The 23,716-nt window shown below is 35.8% G+C and overlaps 1 protein-coding gene across 9 annotated transcripts in view; it reads left to right on the forward strand.

Moving 5' to 3' along the window:
* Positions 1-21,278, forward strand: part of HFM1 (helicase for meiosis 1) — a 111,692-nt gene extending 90,414 nt beyond the window's left edge. For 7 of the 9 annotated variants that reach the window (XM_035018054.1, XM_035018059.1, XM_035018057.1 and 4 more), the window contains 9 exons: positions 3,086-3,166; positions 3,481-3,596; positions 6,431-6,510; positions 7,519-7,622; positions 13,527-13,772; positions 15,251-15,341; positions 19,906-20,017; positions 20,112-20,266; positions 21,170-21,247. In XM_035018054.1, the coding sequence (XP_034873945.1) occupies positions 3,086-3,166; positions 3,481-3,596; positions 6,431-6,510; positions 7,519-7,622; positions 13,527-13,772; positions 15,251-15,341; positions 19,906-20,017; positions 20,112-20,266; positions 21,170-21,239 (1,055 nt within the window). In that variant the 3' untranslated portion in view covers positions 21,240-21,247. Of the gene's footprint in view, positions 1-3,085; positions 3,167-3,480; positions 3,597-6,430; positions 6,511-7,518; positions 7,623-13,526; positions 13,773-15,250; positions 15,342-19,905; positions 20,018-20,111; positions 20,267-21,169 lie in introns of all 9 variants that reach the window. The other 2 variants (XM_035018055.1, XM_035018058.1) reach the window with 2 other exon arrangements.
* The last annotated feature ends 2,438 nt before the right edge of the window (positions 21,279-23,716 follow it).

The raw sequence follows: 23,716 nt of genomic DNA on the forward strand, positions 1-23,716 counted from the left end.
GCAAAACAAGATCAGCATGTTATCAGTTGCTTGCATTCCTAATCCCACAGGATAACACTGACCAGATAACACAAATAGTGGGTTGCTTTGTTTTTGAGGCATCAACTATAGGGTGCAACTAAGTGGTTTTATGGCCTGCATCTGTACCTTGGAAGAGGCAAGGTAGAAAGTCCAGTGCCTTACTGGAACCAGAGGCAGATGAGAAACTGCTTCATGGCAATGCCATGCAAGATAGGGAGCCTCTTGCAAGCTAAGGAGGCAGATGAGAAATGGCTTTTAGCACCTCCTCACAAGACTGCCTATCTTGACATGTCCCAAAGAGTATCAGAGGGCATTCTATAAATAGTTAAGTCTTGGATATGGCCTATATAGAGACATGGAATTGCTAGGGTACCATGGTGGAGCCATTCTCCTACAAATATAGCCTGACCTTTCTCCACTAATTTCATCTTGTGTGCTCTCTCTTACTTGCTGAACATCAGCCACACTGACCTTTCAATTTCTCCGATACACCATGCTTTCCCTTGTCATAGATATTTTGCATATGCCATCCTCTCTGCCTGAGGTACTCTTTCTCCCGCCTCTTTGCCTTCTTAATTCCCATTCTTTCTTTAGTCTTCAACTCAGTTGTTGCTTCTTAGGGAAACCTTCCAAGACATTCCTAACTAGAACAGTGCATCCAATTATCACATAGCATTGTGCTCCTCTCCTTCATAGCATTCTAAACAATTTTAATTTTATAGTTACTTGTATAATCCTTAAGTAATAATAGTAAAGATAATACATGCTCTAATATATTATTTTATCACTTAATTTGAAAATGCTTTCACATACTTAATTTCATTTTATCTTTTCATCTCTGTGAGGTGAACAAAACAGGTATTATTTTTAATCTGTTTTTTACAGATAAAAGCCCATATTAAAACTTACGTTTTCTTACTTTAGTTTAAAGTGCTCTGTACTTCATCATGTGTTTCTCATGTGAATATATAAGGCAGCATGCAGTGAGTAAGAGGGACAAAGAAAATGCCATAGGGGCCTAAAGAAGAGAGAAATCATTTCAGATGGGGTGATAAGGATAGATCTCCATGATAGAGGTACCATTTAAGGTGGCCTTGAAAGTTGATCAGCTTCTGATAGACAAGTGAGCGGCTTCTAAGACAAGACGTAATATCAAAGGTACAATCATAGAAAGTCTTGAGACTATTTGAGTAATGGCAAGCAAATGTGTTTTTGTTTTTAAAGATTTTATTTATTTATTTATTTATTTATTTATTTATTTATTTGACAGAGGAGAGGGGGAGAGAGAGAGAGCGTGTGCGCACAAGCAGGAGGAGAGGCAGGCAGAGGGAGAAGCAGACTCCCCACTGATCAGGGAGCCCAATGTGGGGCTCCATCCCAGGCTGAGATCATGACCTGAGCTGAAGGCAGACGCTTAACCCACTGAGCAACCCAGACGCCCCAAGCAAATGTGTTTTGATGGATTAGGGTTACTATGGGTACCAGAAAGGGAGGCTAGAATTATATTGTGGAGGACTTTAAATATGAAATTAATTTGCTGGCACGGGAAGTAACTAACATTTCTAAGTGGGCAAATGATCTGACCAGAGTTGAACTTTAGGAGGACTAATTAAACAGCATGTAGAATAAATTGTGCATGATAGGACTTGACAAGGAGACCAGGTAACTGAGATGAAATTATGAGCTAGGGCAAAAGACCACAGCTCTCGTAGAGCTGTGGGTTATCTCTGGGGGTTGGGAGAAGCTTATTTATAGGATTTTAGCTTGTGCTGGTGATTCTTAGCAGGGTTTAGGGAGGGCAGAGGTCAATTCTAGATTGGATACTTTAAAAAAGTGAAGTATTGGGTATTTTGGTGTATCTTATCTTGGAGATGGGAAGATTAAGGAAATAGTAGTCATTTGTTTTAACCAGAAGAGGGGGATGTTTAGTTATTTTTGTGGTTCTTGAATGTCCTTTCCTCAAGTTTCAGAAATAATTACACAGTAGTCTTATTTCGATCTTTACTACAGTCACAGAATGGCCTTACTGAGTGTTGTTTATATTCTACCAAAGTTGTTTATATTCACTTGGGAACACTGTGGTTCATCCTGTCAGCTTCCAGCTGCCAGGGATGTTTCATTACTTTATCACTACCCAATACATTGATCTGCTTAGCCCCTAAGGCATCTAGCCAGTTGCCTCATAGGGTGAGCATACTATACTGTTTACTCCAGGTGCTATACAAATATTATTGTTATCTAAATGTGCCATGTCTTGAAAAGAGTTGACTGAGCAACAGCACTGAAAATGAAGACTAAAGGACCAAAAAAGGTTATAAAGGTTTTCAAAGCTCTTCACTATCTCCAACATTTCTAGTTCACTTAAAATCTATGCTCCAACAAAAATCAACTTATTTCTATTTCTACAGCTTATGGTTTGCTGTCTTTGAGTATATGCCCTCTACCTGGACCATCATGTCCAGATCCTATCTGTCAGTTTAGATGTCTCTCCCTTCCCCCATGTTACTAAGATCAAGAAAAAGTCTACTTAAAATATTATGAATGAAGAATAAATTATGTATTTGGATATTCTAGCTTGGGGGGTCAAGCTGGAAGCAATCTCTTTTTCCTGTGAATTCATATAGTAAATTTCTTATACCCCTAAAACACATATTTCTAATGTTTATTAAATATGTATGGTGTCCTAAGTGCTAGAAACTATCACTGATACCATCAAAATGCTGTGATGTTTGCTTCTTTCCAGGTTCTTCTTAAGTGTAAGTATAAAGCAGCAGAAAAGTTTCTTACTCTTACCTCATTCAAGATAAGAGTTACTGATATTCTGTGGTATTTGGCTCTATGTCAGAGAGGTGAAGAGAAGCTTATAGGTGGGTCGATGCTCCTTGTGAAGAGCTGGGATTGGGCTAATAGCTGGACAGGGACTAGCTGTTGTCAGAAATATCATTTTAAAAATTACATATTAAATAGGCTAACATTTGAGGAAGTGAAAATCATAACTTTTTGTACTGTATGAAAGGAAATAAACTGTAGTAAAAATAGGTTTGTTTTTCTTATATTAATTTAGGAATGATTGCTTGCAAAAAACCTGGGAACCGAGAATGTAATCATCACTGTAAAAATAAACATACATGTGGACATGACTGCTGTGAGTTCCATAAAAGAAGTTTATTTCAGGTTTTAAAAATTGAAAGGCCTTTGAATAGTAATGACATCCTAATTACCTACGTATGATATTTATGTTATGCAGTTTATAACTCAAATAATTTTCTTTCTTTGTGGGTAACATGAAAAAAATTAGATTAGAAATTATGAAGATCTACCCCTGAAACTGATAATACTATATGTTAACTAAATTGAATTTAAATAAAAAATTCAAAAAAAAAGAAATTATGAAGAAATTTGGCTTTACATGAACACTACCTAAAGTTTCACTTAAAAAGCGAGAATTTCTTTTCATAGGTAAAACTGGAGTTGCACAAAAGTCAGAAATGAAAGAGCCAACAATCTCTTCATATTTATCCGATTTAAGAAACAGGAATGCTGTTTCATCACTTCCTCCAGTTAAACGTCTCAAGGTTAGTTTTAATAACATTTAGCCCTTGTTCTGTAATCTAATGTATATGAATATTCCTTTATTCTGTGTATTAGTTAGGTATCCGAAGTGAACTTTAGTTACTTGAGGGCTTGCCTAGGAGTATGGCCATTTTCCAAAATGTTGTTTCTAAAGGAAAAGATACTGTAGTTCTTTTTTTTTAAAGATTTTATTTATTTATTTGAGAGAGAGTGAGAAAGAGCATGAGTAGGGGAGGGGCAGAGGGAAAAGGAGAAGCAGACTCCCCACTGAGCAGGGAGCCCTACATGGGGCTCAATCCCAGGACCCTGGGATCACAACCTCAGCTGAAGGCAGCCACTTAACCGACTGAGCCACCCAGGTGCTCCAAGATATTGTAGTTCTTAGTAATTAGTCTGTAAATCTACTTTTGGGACATAGTTCTACAGCCCCTTATTAGTCTTTTTTTTTTTTTTTAACCAAAGAAGAAGGAAATGGAGAGGGATATGTAGTTTGGCTTGGTTCGGCAATTAAAACTACGCACGCTTGCCCTTTCCTGGTTCTGTCTGTACTGGAGTGGTATGGAGAGTCTAAAGTTGATTTTGATTCATGTACCTAGATGAGTACTGAGCAAGAGGCTCCTTTCCAAGTCATGAAGGAATGGTTGTTCCTACCTTGATTAGCTGGTCACTAGCAGACTTATTCTAAGCCTACGTTATCATATCCAGGGCAAAATAATTGATCAGGCCACAGAAAAGAGGCAAGAAAATGGCAGTGTCTGCTTCTTTTCTAGGACTTTAGTAAGAATGAAGATTTTAAGTCATGAGGCTAAAACAAGGGGGATACTGGGAAACGAAGAGGTATGCACATTAAAACAGCCACCACCTTCTCTGAGATAATATTTTTTTAGTAGCCCAAGTTCTTCCTCCCTCCCCCCTTCCTTTCTTTCATCCTTCCTTCCTTCTTTCCTTCTCCATTCTGTATTATTCCCTCTATCCTTCCATATTCATTTTTTTTTAAGTTTATTTAATTGGGGCAACTGGGTGGCTCAGTCAGTTAAGTGTCCGACTCTTGATTTTGGCTAAGGTCATGATCTCAGGGTTGTGAGATGGAGCCCCATGTTGGGCTCCATGCTGAGTGTGGAGCCTGCTTAAGATTCTTTCTCTCCCTCACCCTGTGCCCCTTCCCTCCCTTTCTCTCTCTCCCTCTCTTACTTTTTTTCTTTTTAAAGATTTTATTTATTTATTTGACAGAGAGAGAGAGAGCAAAAGCAGGGGGAGCGGCAGGCAGAGGGAGAGGGAGAAGCAGGCTACCCGCGGAGCAGGGAGCCAGATGTGGGGCTCGATACCAGGATCCTGAGATCATGACCTGAGCCGAAGGCAGATGCCCAACTGACTGAGCCACCCAGGTGCCCCTCTCTCCCTCTCTTAAAAAAAGAAAGTTACTATTTTTAGTAATCTGTACACCCAAAGTAGGGCTCAAACCCACAACCCTGAGATCAAAAGTCTCATGCTCTTCCAACTGAGCCAACTGAGTACCCCCCTTCCATATTCATTGAGCACCAGCAATATGCTAAGTACTGTGATAGGTGCTAAGATACAGCAGTGAATAAGACAGTTTTAGTCCCAATCCTCATACGGCTTATAGTTGGGTGAAGGATACAAATAACTAAATAGGCTTTTTCAATGTAGTATGATAGAGGATTCTGTGACAGAGGTGTAAGATAACTTGAACTTGGGTAGAAAGTGTACTCAGTCCACATTTGATAGGCCAGGAAAGGATTCCAAATAATCATGATTGAGACTTGAAGGATATCTAGGCATAAGCCAGGTATGGAGAGGTAGGCACTAGAGTAGTGGTGGAGACGGATAGAAAAGTATTCCAGACATAGAAAATATGAAGTGGTATAGAACTGAGAAAGAGAGAGAGCTTTTAAAACATTGAAGTTATACAGTGTGTCTGGAGTTCAATCACAAGTAAGGGAGTAGAGAGAGATGAGGCTGAAAAGGTAAGTAAGAGCTAGATAATGAAGGCCTTTTTGGTATTTTAAGGATTTAGACTTTATCCTGAAAGTATTGGGAAGCCACTGAAGAGCTTTAATCAGTGACATGATCAGAATTGCATTTTCTCAAGTTCACTCTGGATGCAATGTAGAGAATGGATTAGAGGATGATAGAAAAGGAACATAAGGACTCATTAGGTGGGTTTTACAATAATCCAGGCAAGATGATGGTCTAGTTTAATGTAGTAGCAGTAGCAGTGGAGGGAAGTGGCTAGGTTTAAGACATTTTTCAGAGATAGAATCAACTACCCTGGTACTTAATTGCTTATGAAGGGTGAAGTAAAAGGAGTAAAGATGATGACCAGCTTTCTGAACTGAGCAAGTAGGAAAAAAGTGAGGCCTCACTAGGGTGGAAACTCCAAAGGAAAAGCAAGTTTGGAGAAGTAAATACACAATAAGTTCAATCTGGAAAATACTGAATTTAGAAGCCTGCAAGATACCTAGGTAAAGATGTTCCACAGACAGTTGGATTAACTCTGAAAATCAGGAAGAGGATCTGAATTAGAAATATAGATTTGAGAGTCATTCACTTGTAGATGATAATTGAAGCCATGGAAGTAAATAAGATCTTTAAAAATGTGTAGAGGGAAAAGAGAAAAAGGCCTAGTAAAGAACCATGAAGAATCTCAACATTTAAGAAGTGCCTGAGAAGGAGATTTGATTTGAGAACTAGCCTGAGTTTCTCATAATCCATTGGTTTTGGGACTTCGTGTACCAGCAGGGATTTTGCTGTTTGGTTTGTTTGTTAAAAAGTGTTGCTGTGAAGTAGACAGTTGAACTGTTTTTCTCGTTAATAGATGCAAATGAATAAATCTCGAAGTGTGGACCTTAAAGAATTTGGTTTTACTCCAAAACCTTCTCTTCCCAGTATATCAAGGTACAGTATAATGTTAATATCCAAGGTAGAATAGTCATCATAAACTCTTTGCTCCTCCAAATAATCATTTATTCAGAGAAAGGTGAACACTGGCTACATTCAAATCATAGTAATCATTTAGTTCCATAATGAAGTAATAATATCATAAGAGTTTGGTTATCTAAATTTATTTAGAACTCTACAGTTATAGAATATTTTAACATTCACTGAATCATCTCTTTCTGGGAAACTACCCATCCTATATGTCATGACCTCAGGCTTTCTCTGCCTTCTAAATTTAACAGGTGACAAAAGGATACTTTAAAAGAAAAGTATACTTTGAAAAGAAAAATCATATTGCTGTACAAAGTCTAATCTTTTCCATTTAGGGGCCCACTCTATTAATAACACTTCATATTTATAAAATAATTTACATTTTAAAAATTGCACATTTGTGTATTATCTCTTTTGACCTTAACCACAACCTGGATCATAAAATGAGGTATTTCTATCCCATTTTATAGATAAAATAATCGAAGCTCATATTCCTAGTTATTAAGCAGAAGGCCCTAAATGATAACTCAGCATTCTTTTCCTATACCATGATGCCTAGAAGGTAATAGTATATGTCATTTCCCTTCCGGATAACGGTATTCTATATGCAGGGATGACATTTAATATACTTAACAAACAGTACAGAGCAGCCACTGACCAATCAGAACAGATGCCAACACTACTTCAAGAGATCCTAGCTTTTGTTATCTAATTGAAAGTAGCATTAGCAATAGATTTTTAAGGCTATACACAGATAGCAGATAACTACATATTTGGGTCATGTATAGATGACTAAGTATCTTGCTTCCAATAAACACCTATTTTTTTACCCTTTACTACCCTAGGCTAATGCATTTTATCATAGAAGTGTTGAGAAGATGAACCCTTTCTTTTTTATTTATATGAGTAAGTGGTTTTCAAATTCAGATTAGTTTTAATATTTAATATTTTATGGTTTTATTTATCTTTATGAAGGTCAGAGTGTTTAAACATACCTGAATTGTCTATAATGGAGCAGAGGGATCAGCGTGAAATCAGTGCAAAAGTTCAACAAGAACCATCAGAATATCAAGACAAAGGTGAATTACTATTGATATTGCCTTGAAAGAGAAAATGGTTTATCATTACTTCAGAATGACAATGTTATTGAAAAACCAACATCTGAAATTACTATGATTATTAACTTGCAACATTTTTCTCCTGGGTTATTGGGCCAATTTCAAATTCTTAAGTCTGTTATTTCAGATGGACTTACTATGTTTGTCACCTAGATTTTTTTTAAAAGTCTCTTCCCTACATTGTGTTGACTATTTTTGTTTAAAGATAATATGAGGAAAAATTGAGAAAATAAGGGACCTGGAGATATATAAAGTATTAAAATGCTGAACTATTACTTTTATATGTCTTTAAAATTATTTAAAATAATTTTATGTTTATAAAATTTGTCTAGTTTTACAAAACAGCTGTGTGATCTTGGAAAAATTATTTAACTTCTTTAGGTCTTAGTCTTATCTATAAAATTAGGGGATTAAATTAGGTTACCTTTAATACTTCCCCAGTTTCTAATATGGTTCTTACAAGTTCCTCTGATAATATGAGAATATAACCTAATTTGTGGGATATAGCTCATATGTAATCTAGATTTGCTTTTATCTGTGTCAATCACTTAATTAATGAGATAAAGCATATAATTCTTCAACACTGGGACCAGGTCATCATTCTCCGGATCCTGTTATTACTAGCATCATTTGTCTGGGTCATGCCATTAATAGCCAGTCTGTTAAAATGTGTGAGAAATAATCCTGGCCATAGAATTGTTTGTTTCTGTTGCTGTATGTAGAAATGGTAAACTTGGGGTTTTCCACAAATAATTTCATGTGTGTGGCCTTAGCATTGACAACTCTTTCCTTCATTCTGTCACTTTATGCTTCCTCTAGCCATAATTTAAGATCTTAAGTAGGCAAGGGCTGGAGTACCCACGACCTCTTAGGCCCAAATAAGAACAAGAAAAGTCCCCTAATCTCACTTAGAGTATCAGAGCATTTATCCAACTTGCCCAAAGTCTGATATCATTACAACGTGGAGAGAAGTGTTAGAATTTTCAACTCCTTAATTTTTATCTCTCTTCAACCTGTAGCCCTCTAACTCACTCCTTGTTCTGCTGCTTTATTCCCTGCCCTTCTACATACCACAGTTTATTCCTCTGCTTACTTTCATGCTGTCTTTTTTTTTTTTTTTTAAGATTTTACTTATTTGAGAGAGAGAAACAGAGATAGCGAGAGAGTGAGAGCACAAGTGGGGAGGAGAGAGAGAAGCAGGCTCCCTACTGAGCAGGGAGCCTGATGCGGGGCTTGATGCGGGGCTTGATGTGGGGCTTGATGCAGGGCTCAATGTGGGGCTTGATCCCAGGACCCTGGGATCATGATCTGAGTTGAAGGCAGACGCTTAACTGAGCCACCCAGGCGCCCCCTTTCATGCTGACTTTACATAGTTTTCCTACTTTTATTTCTTTCCTATCCCCTATTCCAAATCCAATTTATATTTTGATATTAAAGTCTCATCTAGATACTTTAACCCCCAATGATAATTGTATCCCTGTTTTACTGAAAATGAGTCACTTTTTTTTTGAAGAAGAAGAAGAAGCTGTGTAGTAAGTAGTTAAATTCACAGGATCTAGAATAATCTGTTTGGGGTGCCTAGCTGGCTCAGTTGGTAGAGCATGTAACTCTTGATCTCAGGGTTGTGAGTTCAAGGCCCATGTTGGGCTGGGAGGTTACTAAAAAAAAATGCTTAGAGTAATCTGTCTAGGCTCAAATTCTAGCCATTTAGTAGTTGTGTCACCTTTTGTAATGTATCTACCCACTTTATCTCAATTCCCTCATCTGCTTATGTATTAGGGATTTTAGTATTAAATGTGATAATATACATAAAGCTCTTAGCATAGTATCTGGTACTATTATTAGTAGCAATCGAGTATATTCATTATACTTTTCACACATTAGTTTTTGGTGGCAAAACATACTTTGTATTCAAATATTGCTCTAGAGAATGTTTTAAGAAAAACATGCCAATTTTTATCATCTGTATTCCAATTTCAAGAAAGGAAAAAGAAGAAAAAAAGAAAAAATATCAGAAATTATATGAGAAAGTATGTTGAATCATAAAATTTAAATTGTAAGGGACCTTTGTGCAATTTCTCATTTTATAGTGAAAGAAACCAAGACTCTGAGAGATTAAATGACTCACCTAAAATCACATATCTAATTAATGGCAGGGCCAGAAATAGATTCTATATCTCCTGATTCCCAGTTCAGTGCCATTTCTATAAAATGAAATTGACTTTTAGTTATCAGTAGAGAATTGAAAATCGAACCTATATGAACTCTTTCAATTTTCTACCCCACAACTATATATTTCTGTCTCTGCATCTTTCCTTAAAGAAGAATTCTCTTTTCTTCTATTCAAGGTTTATCTCTCCACCTATAGTTTTAATGTTTCTAATCCTGCCTCCCTTGGGGCTTTAGGAGACCAATTACCCCTCTCCTCTTTTCCATATTTTCAATCTCTCCTCCCTATTTCTCTTTCAACATATAATTATGCTCAAGTCTCTTCCCTCTTCAGCTCCCTATCCTCATCAAGATAGTCATGACCGTTTGGGTTGTAAGTGACAGAAATTCTACTCAAAGTGACTTAATCACACAAAAAAGGAGACCATTCATGTAAACTTATAAGTCCAGACATGCGTCTGGCTTTTATCTTGCTAGATCCAGATACTCAAATAATTTCAGTCATACCTCTGGCTTTGTCTCAGTCTTTTAGCTATGCCTGTTACTAATTGGCTTTATTCACATCTTCCCAATTGAACAGTCTCAGTAGAAATACAGTCTTCCCTGTTAGCTTTGGCAGAGCAGAGTTCATCCTAAATGGCCTCAGTTGAGTCTTGTATTCATCCCTCCATTAAACCCTGTAACCTGGGGAATGGGTCATGCATTCCTCTGCTGTAGCCCTGGAGGCTAGGGTACCATGAATGACATCCTCACCAGGGTCACATGGAATGGGTAGAGGCAGTTTCCCCAAAGGACAGGAAAGATATTCCTATTAAAAGAAGGGAAAATATGTCAGGCAAAGAACAGAATCACAGAGTCTTTATATACTTTAATGTCTTACTCTCCCATCAAAACAAAAATTCTTCAAAGGGCAGTTTATACTCACTGTGCTCATGGCCTTACCTCCTAGTCATTTTTTCATTCACTAAACTTTGGGTTCTTACTCCTTTGAAACTGCTTTTGCTTAGACCATTTAGTGATCTCCTAAGTACTGAATTCAGTGAACTCTTTTCAACTTTTATTTTCTTTGACCATTGTAGTATTTGACACATCTGGTATTTCCCTCCTTTTGGAAATCTCTCCTTTGGTTTCAATTAAACCATTCTGTTGGTTCTCCTACTACTTCTTGAATTGCTTGGGCTTTTTTTCCTGTTGATATTGCAAAAGAATTCTTTTTTGCTTCTTTATTCTTCTCACTTTATAAACTTTTCTTTTATAATGTCACCCAAGTCCATGTCTACAATTACTACATCTGCATTTGCCATCTGTTTTTTTCTGTCTAGCCCCTGACCCATTTATACAGTCACCTTTCTGGATATATCCACCTAAAAGTTAATATATCAGCATTTGAACTCTTTCTATCTTCTCTATATCTCACACTGCTCCTTTTCTTTCCTCCTTAGGTCAGTGAATGAACCCTCTTCTTTTCCAAACTACTAAAGGCAGGAAAAGAGTCATCCTATTTATCTTAACTTACATGCAAGTAATTGCCAAGTCCTATCTGTTTTGCCTCCTAAGCATCTCTTATATCTGTTCTTCTCTGTCCCTTCTGCTGATGCTCTAGCTCAGACATTCATTGTCTCTCATTTATTGCAATAGCTGTCTTACTTTTCTCTTTGCTTCCAGTCTCATTATCATCCCATCCATAACTATTCTGGGGAATCTAACAGGTATCTTTGATCATGTAAACCTCTTGCTAAAATATCTTCAGTAGTTATCCATTGCCTATAAGGGGGGAAAAAAAAGCGAATTCCTTAACATGGAAATTAAGCATCAACATAATCTGGCACTTAACTTCCTGTGCAGGCTCAATGAGCCCTTCTTCTCCTGCTTTGTGCTCCAGAAATCCTGAAAACATATAGTTCTCCAAACATTCTCTGGTCTCCCATACTGCCATGTCTTTCACATCCTGTCCTCCTCTCATGGAGTATCTTGCCTTTCCCCTTGCCCTGCTCCACAGTCACCGTTCTACCAAGCTCAAATTCCAATGTTACCTTCTTACCATTTTACCATCTTAGAGCTGTCCATTTGGACTTCCATTGTAGGTTTAGGTCCTGTTCCCTTTGCATTCCCATTACACTTTGTACCTGCTTCTGTTTTTAGTATATATAATGTGTATATATCAATGAACAAAAGTAGAATAATATGAACTGGAGTTGTAGGTATAATTGAAGGATAAAGTACGATCTGGCTAGGTGAAGAAAAGTACAGAGAATATTTTAAATGAAAGAAACTCAGTGGTACACCTGGAGCAAGCTTGTGCTGACTTGTGAGAGATGATTATTAAATTCTTGGTAATCTTTCAGCCATTATTAAAAGTTTAATTATGTAAACTTTCAATTAAATAATTAAAAACAAAGACTAAATATTCAAAACTAATCACTTCCTAATTGTTCTACTACATATTACTGTTATCTGTGTTCTTGAGATTATTTGCCTTTTTATTTGTATCTATATGGTGGAAATGCTATATAATGGTGTGCTACTATGCATTTCTTCTCAACTTCGTGTTCAGAGATGTCACACTGGTAGCTTGAAATTAATCATAATGGGAATATTTATACCATGGAAATCAGCAAACACTGCATATTAGGACTTGATTTATTGCTTAGACTTATGAAAGTGATGGAAAAATGTTAATAGTGCAGATTAAATTTAACAGTATATTGTGCCTATAGCTATTACATTGTGAATAGCACAAAAAGCTGAGGGAATATTCTTCTAGTATTTGAAAACTATTGTCTAATTTAGCAAAGGAGTTGCCTAATGAACGAGTCAAGTCCCAATATCTTTCTGTGTTATTTTACTTTCATCTTAGTTGTTACAGTCAACAAGAATATCAAGCAACATTCATGTGAGAACTATATTCATTTGTTAATTGCAACCATAGGTTGGCTACAGATACAAGAGTTTGGCAAAACTCAATGGAAACATTTGGTGAAAATCAAATATATGGAATTTACAATTAAGCATGCTATATATTTTATTATTATTTGTAAATTGTGTGCTACATATCCTTTACCTATAATAAATACATATAATAAATGCAAGTATATATATGCATACATTTTTTGGAGAAGCAGTTATTAAACATTTATTAGCACACTACTATGGAAAACTGCAAAACTAAAGGCATGTATTCCCTCTAACAATCTTAGGAAGTAGATACTATTATTATTCTCATTTTGCAGAGGAGAAAACGAGGCTCAGAGACTTTAAATTACTTGTCTAAGATCATACAACTAGTAATTGAGAGAAGTAGAATTTTCACCCCAGTAGTCTGGTCCTAAGCCCAGGCTATAAACAATGGATAACACTGAGGATTTTTTAGCAGGGAGAAGAGCTGGAAGAAGGAAGGCCATTTTAGAAATTATAAAATTCATTTTAGAGTAAAGTTATTCTCATATAGGAATTAAGAGGGAAAATTAATTATCTCTAAAAGAATCCACTGAAAATTAGATTTAATGCAACTATCAATATATGTAATACAGTAAATAGAATTGGTTGAAAACAATATTCAACAATGCTTGACCCAATACTTTGAAAACTACTATTCAAACTTCAGTTTAGTAGTTGAAAGATGTATTTGATATATCAATGGAAAATGATGTTAATGATTTAAAAAGTACCTTCCTCTTTTATACATACACATGACAGATTTCTCTAGATGGAACTATCCTACAACTTCAGATGAGAAAGCCCCTCAAACAGTGCTATTCAACAGACATCTTAATGCATCTGGAAACCAGAATTTGACAGATATGGATAAAAATAATGCTTCATTCTCAGAAGTTTTGAATGTGAACTTTGAATTGGGAGATGAAATTTGGGATGATTTTGATGATGAGAACTTATTAGAAGTGACCAGTTTTTCAGCCAGTACTGAGAAGACAAAAAGATCAGGTAAAATTGTCTATTAGCATGAAATAATTTCATGAGAAATTCTTTGAATATTTTTCAGTTCAGTTTCTGGGACTAATTTTCTTTGCCTTTTTTATGTGTTTGCTTAATTAGCTTTGGTTTGTTAAGATTGTGATTTTTTAGCAAAACTGAAAATGTGACCCTTCCATAAATCACATTTCCTCCTAAGGACAGAGGTCAAGGTTATTCCATTATAATGATACAGTATATGACCTTTTTCTCTTCTATTGCTCCCCTATCTTTTTAAAAACTCTATTTAAATAAAAAATGTTTATTGAATTTTCCCTCATAAAACAGACTATCCAGCTTTCAATTCTGTGATCACAGATAATTTGCTTATGTTTGTGAAGGACAAAATTATTCTATTTTTTTTTTTAAAGATTTTATTTATTTGAGAGAGAGAGAAAGAGAGTGCATGCATGTGCATGAGTGAGGGAGGAGCAGAGGGAGAGGGACAAGCAGACTCTGCAGTGAGCACAGAGCCCCACACAGGGCTTGATCCCATGACCCTGAGATCATGAGCTGAGCCAAAATCAAGAGTTGGATGCCCAAACAACTGAGCCACCCAGGCGTCCCTAAAATTACTCCCATTTTTAAAAAAGTATTCATCTGCTATCAGGAAAATGAAAGATACCTTTTATTTCTCATAGACATATTGATTTTTTTTCAGGCATAAATAAACAATAGGAAAGGATTAGTTTCTATACTAGATATCATATTTAAGTCATTTACAACCCCAAAATAATGGGACTTAGTTTCTGAATTACTGGCAGATTTAATCTATGTCATTAAAACAGAAAACTAGGGCGCCTGGGTGGCTCAGTTGGTTAAGCGACTGCCTTTGGCTCACGTCATGATCCTGGAGTCTCTGGATCGAGTCCCGCATCGGGCTCCCTGCTCGGCAGGGAGTCTGCTTCTCCCTCTGACCCTCCCCCCTCTCATGTGCTCTCTCTCATTCTCTCTCTCTCAAATAAATAAATAAAATCTTTAAAAAAAATAAAAATAAAAAAATAAAACAGAAAACTAAAATCTTGCTAAGTATATGAGAAGACAGCAAATTGGAGATACTCTGTCCCACGATGGCTGACAGGAGGAAATCAGTACCTCAGAATTATAGTTACCTCTTAATATATCCCACCCCAATGCTCTTTTAAAAAATCTTTTTAAAGGAAGCAATTAGAAGTTGAAATATTATTGTTTCAGGATTCTAAGAAATACCTAAAGAGCTATTATTCCTTCCAGAAGGAATAGGATTTGACCACCTTCACAAAGTAGGCCAGGAAATCTATGATGTGGAGTCAGTAAGCACAATTTCCTATGTCAATGGACAGCTACTAGTCCCTACCTCAAAGTTAAAAGTCATTGGGTATAGCAATTTAAGAGGCAGTTTGTACTGATTCTTTGAGGTAACCTAATCTGTTTCCTGGCATTTAATTTCAAAATGTTATCTCTTTACATAGGATTTGGAAACACTTTGTGTTCAAGTACCAGGGGAAGTAAGATATTCCTCCAAGAGTCAAAGAGCAAATTCCAAGGAGAAATGGCAAAAAGGCAAGTTTTAGAATTTTGGTTTGGAACACTTTACAACTATATATCCTCCTGACACATAATTGGAGATGGGGATTAAATTATTAGATGTCAAAGAAGCTATAAGGTATTAGCCAACCTGAACCTTCTTATTTTTAGAGCTGTGTTTCTTAAAGTGCTATTAACAGACCACCTACTTCAAAAGTATTAAAATGTATTAAAAATGCACATTCCTGGGCCCTACACTAGACTTACCAAATCATGGTCTCTGGGGCTGGAGCCCAGCAATTTGTACTTTTCAAAAAACTTGAAAACTGAATAGGAGATTGACAGGTAGAAAAAGGAGGATAAGGCATTCCAGGTAGAAGAAGCATGTGTAAAGGTATAAGGCTTGAAAAGGCATCTCATGCTCAAGGGTCAGTAAAGCATCAATATGGCCACAGCATTAAGGCTGAGTGCTGAGGTCTGATTCTAAAGAGCCTCGAATATTGTATTTAGACAACTTTGCCATATCCAGTAGGTAAGGGTTACAAACTCAAACTGCCTTCAGGATTTGGTGAGCCAAAGCCAACTGAAGAGTGTCCCATATAAAAGGCACAACTGTGGAGATACCACAATTCCAGATTTCAAGATATACTACAAAGCTATAGTAATCAAAATAGTATGGTACTGGCACAAAAATAGACACTGGACCACTTTTTTACATCATACACAAAAATAAAATGGATTAAAGACCTAAGTATAAGACTTGAAACCATAAAACTCCTAAAAGAACATATAGGGAGTAATCTCTTTGACATCGATTTTAGCAGCATGTTTATGGATATGTCTCCTGAGGCAAGGGAAACAAAAACAAAAATAAACTATTTGGGACCAGACCAAAATAAAAAGCTTTTGCACAGCAAAGGACACCATGAACAAAACAAAAAGACAACCTACTGAATGGGAGAAGCTATTTGCAAATAATATATCCAATAAGGGGTTAATATCCAAAATATATAAAGAATTTATACAACATACACCATAAAACCAATTTGATTAAAAAATGGACAGAGGGCCTAAATAAACATTTTTCCAAAGAAGACATAGAGATGGCCAACGGACACATGAAAATATGCTCAACATCACTAATTATCAGGGAAATGCAAATCGAAACCATGAGATATTACTTCGTGCAAGTCAGAATGGCTGATTTCAAAAAGACAAGAAATAGTGTTAGTGAGACTGTAGAGAGAAGGGAACACTCGTACACTGTGGGTGGGAATGTAAATTGGTGCAACCACTGTGGAAGACAGTATGGAGTTTCATCAGAAAATTAGAAGTGGAACAATCCAGTAATTCCACTACTGGGTATTTATCCAAAGAAAACAAAAACACTAATTTGAAAAGATGTATGCACCCCTGTGTTTTTGCAGCATTATTTACAATAGCCAAGATATGGAAGCAATCCAAGTTGTGGGTAGCAATAGATGAATGACTAAAGAAGATGTGAGATATTTGTATATCTATAATACTACTCAGCCATAAAAAAGAATGAAATCTTGCCATTTGCAACAACATAGGTGGATCTAGAGGGTATTATGCTAAGTGAAATAAGTCAGACGTGATTTCACTTAGATGTGAAATCTAAAAACAACAAAACAAATGAACAAACAAACACAAAAACAGACTCTTAAATACAGAGAACAAACTGATGGTTACCAGAGGAGTGGTGGGTGGCAAAATATATAAAGGGGATTAAGATGTACAAACTTCCACTTAGAAAATAAATGTCATAGGGTTGAAAATTACAGCATGGGGAATATAGTCAATAATATTGTAATGACATTGCATGGTGACAGATGGTGACTAACTACACTTATTGTGGTGAGCATTGAGTAATGTATAAAATTGTTGAATCAGTAAGTTGTACACCTGAAGTTAATATAACATTGTATGTCAATTATACTTCAATAATAAAAAGTAAAATAAAAATAAATAAAAGAATCAACCGCTACTCAGCTCTAACCAGTTGTTGCTGTGTAGGAAATAAGTGTCTAGCGTTGTCAAATATTCTGATTTTCAAAAAAAAGCTAGGAATCTAGAATTTGATGTGACATCTCCTGACTTTTAGATTTTAAGACCTAATTTTTTAAAATGTGATAAAATTGGGCATCTGGGTGGCTCAGTCGGTTAAGCGTCTGCCTTCAGCTCAGGTCATGATCCCAGAGTCCTGGGCTCGAATCCCACATAGGGCTCCTTGCTCACCAGGGAGTCTGCTTCTCCCTCTGCCCCTCCCCCCACTGGTGCGCTCTCACTCTCTCGCTCTCTCAAAAAAACAAATATTTTAGTATATGTGCTGCCGAAGCGAGCACTCGCAAAGATAAGTAAATAAAATAAAATAAAATGTGATATAATCTATAGCCCCCCTCCAGCTGTAGCCTAGTTTTTAATGTCCATGTAAGCAGTAGGAAGCTTTCCAGGATACTTAAGCACAGGATAAACAATTTGATAAGACAAAAATTATTCTAGTGATTTGTAGATGATATATACTGATATGATATGATATGATATATAGAATGAGTTGCAGAAGGTGGGACAATGAGAGGCATGGTGGCCAGTACGAGAGGCAGGCTATGGTGAGGCCTAAACTAGAGCAGAGGTGTTGGAAACTGAGAAGTAGAGTTGGATTTTTGAAACATTTCATAGCACATACTAGATTTAGCAACTGATAGGATACAGTAGGTGAGGAAGAGAGAAAAATACATGGCAAGTGGGTAAATGAAGATGTTATCTGAGAATATAGGACACATAGACATTTGGAAAAGAAAATAGTAATTTAAAAAACGTTCAACTTCAGGTGCCTGTTTGACTCAATCGGTAGAGCATGCAACTCTTGATCTCAGGGTTGTGAGTTCAAGCCCCGCGCTGGGAGTGGAACCTATTAAAAAATGTAAAAAAAAATTTTTTTTAAATGTTCAACTTGAAGTATTTTTGCAGAAATGCAAAGTACATCTGGATATTGGACTTGATTAGAAGTCATGGAGAGGAATTATAGCCACAGCCAAAACTTTCCCCAGAAGAAATACTGACAACTTTTTGTTCAGGGTCTAATTTACTTAAGTATTATTTATTTCTCCTAGTTTAAAATATAAGAAATTTGTGGTGTCTTTTGGTAATTTTTTTATTGTTTAGTCATTTTGCTGATTATCAGCATGACAGAATCACAGATTTCAGAGGATTCCAGAGCTGAAAGGTGCTTAATTTAAGCATCGTTTAGTCTTCCCACCACCAGATATTTGAATCACCATCCTACATCACTGGCAGGTATTCATGCCATCTCTACCAAAGCAGCTCTAGTGACAGGAGCTCATTCACTCCAACGTGCTTGTTCCATGTTTGGATCTCTCAGACCATTCAATAGCTTTTAAGAATATTGGCCTAAAATTTGTCTTCTTGCTATTTCTATTCATTGGTTCTAACTCTGAGTCATACAGAATAAACAGATGAGAAGCATCAAAGTAGAACAAAGCTGTGGGTGTAAAGCAAAAAAATTAGGTAGGAAGTAGGAAGATACAAGTAGGAAAATAACAAAGCACATAGACAGTTTTGTGAGCCATACCTTTAGAAACTATAAATAATTTAGGGAGAGTTTAAAAGTAATGAACAGAAAATAAGTGGATTTAAAAAGGAATCCTTATCAAGAAGTCCCTAAAGAAAAAATTGTGCCAGAAGTTGGTACTGGAAAGAAGGCCTGTAGGACCTGAGGACTGGGAATGGAAAGGAGTCATGCTTTTCATTTTACATCCCTTCTTACTATTTTAATTCCTTGCCTTTAATCAAAGACAAAAAGATCCAAGCCTATCAATACATGTACTTCTCTACTACCTGTACCCACTGCTTTTTACTCCCTACATGGCTGTCATATTTTAGCCTGTAAGTGTCAACTTAAATTGTCACCTCCACAGAGAGACATGCATTCATGACCACCTTTTTAAAGTGGGTTTGTGTCTCCACACTATTTCCTGTAATATTACTCAGTTAATTTCCTTCATATCACTTCAGGATCTATAATTATGTATATTTATTGTTTACTCATTGTCTGCTCCTCTACTAGATGCTAACTCCCTGAGGATTTGTTTACCTCTTTATACCTAGATCCTAGTACAATATCTGGCATATGGTAGTGAATAATAAATGTTTTTTAATGAATGAATTTAATACAGAAGATTGAAGTTTAGTTTTACATAGGAAGATAAATCAAGGTATCTATATACAGTGAGACCAGAATAGGGAAAGGAGATTAAAAGTTAAGTAAAGTTGTATTTAGAAAAAATTTACAGACTGCTAGGTAATAGAAAACTAAGCATAAGACCCAATTTTAAAGAAAATTATTGCTTATCTAATTTGGAATATAAGAATTGGTGTTTTGTCTAAAGGAAAGGAGCTACACTAAATTTTCCATGAGTCTAAGAAACAGCATAATTTTTTTGGTAATAAATATGATAGACTTTAATCATATTCCCCAAAGAATCACTATTGATCTAAATTAGAATGGTTTGTTTCTCTTATTTGCCATATTTTACAAATAATTAATTTTGATTTTTAGTTTTGTTTCATCACCTGAGAAGCCAGATATTTACTTATCAAAATCTCCTGTGTTCAAGTTTGATGCATCTTCCTTGAAAAAATTACCTCAACAAGCTGGAAATGCAAATATTGTAAGAAGCACTTCATTGTTTTTCTTTTAAATTCTGTCTGAATAGTTAAACTTTCAATGATTGCCTTTTTTTTTCTGTTAACCTCAAAATATAGGTACATTTACAAGAAAGAAAACAACAAAGTCTGTCACCAGAAATTGAAAAGTTGTGCTTTACTCACTCTGAAAAAATACCAAATTCTTCACATTTTGTTAAGAAAGTGGATTTCTTTATTAGAAACAGTGAATGTAAAGAGGAAATTGATTTCAGGTAAGAATTCTTTAAAAACATTTCAAGACTATAACAATAAGAACTTTCTATGAAGAAATTCAGCATTCTTTTTTCCTTGGTTTATTTTGTTTTGTTTTGTTTCATTTTATTTTATTTTTTATAGGGATAGAGAATGAGAGAGAGTAGAGGGGAGGGGCAGAGGTAGAGGAAGAGAGAGAATCTCAAGCATGCTTTCTGCGCAGCTTGGAGCCCAATGCGGGGCTCCATCTCATGACCCTAAGATCATGACCTGAGTCGAAATCAAGAGTGAGCCACCCAGGCATCCGTTTCCTTGGTTTATTTTAAAGATCAGAATCTAAGCATTTTATTTACTTAAAAACATTGACTATTTAGACCCCTGGTGACCTAAACTCCTTAAGAGAATTCATAATATTAAGTATCTCAATTTTTGAGAACATATGTTTAGTATTTTTAATTAAAACATACTGTATTGGTAAACTTTGTTTCACTGATTTGAATACAACATATTGATAATATAAAGTGTAAAATGACTTAAATACAAATGAGATTGGCTAATTTTTCAGACGTTCAGTTGTATTTTAGCCAACCAGTTCTTTTACAATTCTACAGGTTCAGTGAAAAGTCAGATTAAGTCTACTCAGTTCCCCCTCAGCTGGTCACTTCTAGGGATAACTGTAGCAGTTTTTCTCTCCCGTTTGAAGAGTCAAAGTTTATAGACTTGTTCACACACTGATTAAATGACATTACTTTTTAAAAACTTTAAGGAATTACCCAAGAGACTGGATCCCTACTTCTCACAGTTTATGAAGTCTGATTTCCACCCCCCCAGACTTCTTACTAGGTTATAGCATATTGAAGTTCATTTGATACATTAGCCTCTCAGCAATCTATATATATTTCTATATTTGCTTTTTCCCCCAGTAGGTATCATCCTGATGATGAAGCTGATGAAATGAAATCTTTTCTGGGAATATTTGATGGTATTTTCTAAAGCAAACCAAAAAAATTCATCTCATATTAATAAGGCAAGGTATATATGCAGCCAATTACAAAGCATGCATTTTCTTTAAAAAAAAGTAGTTCATAATTGTTCAAATTTTTTTTCTCTTGGATTTGATCAATTTTGTTGACTTATTTGCACCAATTTTTTGGATTGATTTATTTTCCTATTGTAACTTCATGAAAAGCACTTTTACAGTGGGTTTGTTTCAATAAGCTGAAAATTAAGTTGCATTTAGAAATTATTTGGTTATTAAATGCATCTCGATTGGATTTTGACAGGAACCAATAAAAATACCATTTTTGTATTAAGAAGAAAGGTATTCTATGAAAGCAAATAACGCTAGGTCAGTGAATCAATTTATTATATGGATTATTCACCAATATTGTTTTGTTTTACTAAAGATTTTTAAGAATCCAGTGGCTGTCAGAACCTGTTGTTTTATAACTTCAAATAATAATAAATGAAACATTAATCAATATAGATTATTGTTCTCCTTTGGCCTGTTTTCCAGTGTGGTGAATTCTAAAACCTTGTTACATTGACTTTTACTATGGCAAACACTATTTCATGTTATTTTCCCATGAATTTGTTCTCAAATTTATTTATATTTATTGATAAGTAGTATATAAGCAGTCTAAGCAGTGTTTATTATTTAATTTATTTATAGATACATGTGTAGTTGAAGCCCACTTAAGAAATTTTAGGAATTTTTCTTTAAGCATAAAAGCTTTAGAGACAAGAGAAGTAAAGAAGAGAAACTTCTAGGTAAGATTGTCATTGTTGTCATTGGTAAACATTTATGAAGCATCATACATATTAAGCATGGAGAAAAAGCTTAAACTAAGAAGCTTTATTATGTGTTGAAAAATAAGGGCAACCAGTTCCTTTATTTTAGTCATCTTTACAATTGGCATGTTTCTGCATCTGAATCAATCATGCTACAACCTTTAAAGGTTATTAAACACCATTAAAATGAAAAATCGGTACACTACAATCTGCTCATCTTGCATACATAAACTTTGATACTAAAGAAATAGCAATTTAATTCAGCAAGACTTATTATGATCTGCTAAGCAAAAAGCACTGTGCTTGGTACTGCGAAGGAGGCAAATGATAAAAACAGTTTTTCCTGTCATGGAGCCTATGTTACATTCTGGTAGAGAAACTAGGACATATAATAATGCAATAATAAAATATAGAATACATTAGAGAAGTGGTTCTCAAGCTTCAGGATACATTGCAGTCATCTAGTGGGCTTGTTTGAAAACAGATTGCTGGGCACCATATCCAGGGTTTCTAACTTGGTAGGTCTGGGGTGGGGCCTGAGAATGTGCATTTCTAACAAGTACCCAAGTAATGCTGATATTGCTGGCCCAGGGATCACGCCTTGAGAATCACTGCAATAGAGGTTTAAAGAGCTCTGGGAGTTCATAGGAGAGAGAACATAATCCTGACCATGGAGTCAGGAAAGCCTTTATAGTGAAGTTAAAACTTGAGCTGAACCTTGAAAGATGAATACAATTTTGATGAACAAATATATGAGAGAAGGACATTCTAGCAGAGGGAAGAGCTTGAGCCAAGCTCCAAAGGAGGAAAGTATCTATTTGGGGAATAATGAATAGATAATTTTAAACATAGGTTAATGTTATAGGAGATGTTTGTATTTTTTTGTTTGTTTTTATTATTTTATTTATTTGAGAGAGAGAGAGCACAAGCAGGGGGCAGGGAGGGGCAAAGGGAGAAGGAGAAGCAGACTCCCCACTGAGCAGGGAGCCTGACACAGGGCTTGATCCAGGACCCTGAGATCAGGACATGAGCTGAAAGCAGACGCTTAGCCAACTGAGGCTTGATCCAGGACCCTGAGTCCAGGACCTGAGCTGAAAGCAGACACTTAGCCAATTGAGCCACCCAGGTGACCCTATAGGAGATGTTTGAAATGTACCTTAAGGCCAGACTATGGAGGACTTTAGATGCTAAGAAACCTGAGCTTTATTTGGCAGACAAATGTTTCCCAAACTTGCCTGATCATAAGAAACATGTGGAAAATATATTAAATATAAAAATTCCTAGGCCTTACCTAAGGGCTACTGATTCAGAATTGCCAAGCAGAGGGGAGTGGGAATTCTATAGTTCTAACAAGATTCCGGGGTACTCTTTATCAGGCCAATTTTGGAAACACATGAGTAGGTTCATTTCCTAAGTAATCAAAAAAAAAAAGGCAAATGAACAGTTTTATCATAGACATGCCTTACTTTGTGTTTACCTGGAAAATTATGTGTAGAAGTCCTTGAGAAGTGGACTGACCACTTAAAGGAGTCCAGTCATTGGATATTCTTTCCATGAGTGAATAACCCTACAGTTTCCATTTTGTAACTAAAGTTTTAAATGTATTTAAGTGAACCATACAACAAAGCTTTTCACAGAAATCTTTGTTAGGTTCAATTTTTTTGACAGGTTTTGTTTTT

This window comes from Mirounga leonina, unplaced genomic scaffold, assembly GCF_011800145.1.
Source record: "Mirounga leonina isolate KUSES-001 unplaced genomic scaffold, KU_Mleo_1.0 Mir_173, whole genome shotgun sequence".
Taxonomy (NCBI): domain Eukaryota; kingdom Metazoa; phylum Chordata; class Mammalia; order Carnivora; family Phocidae; genus Mirounga; species Mirounga leonina.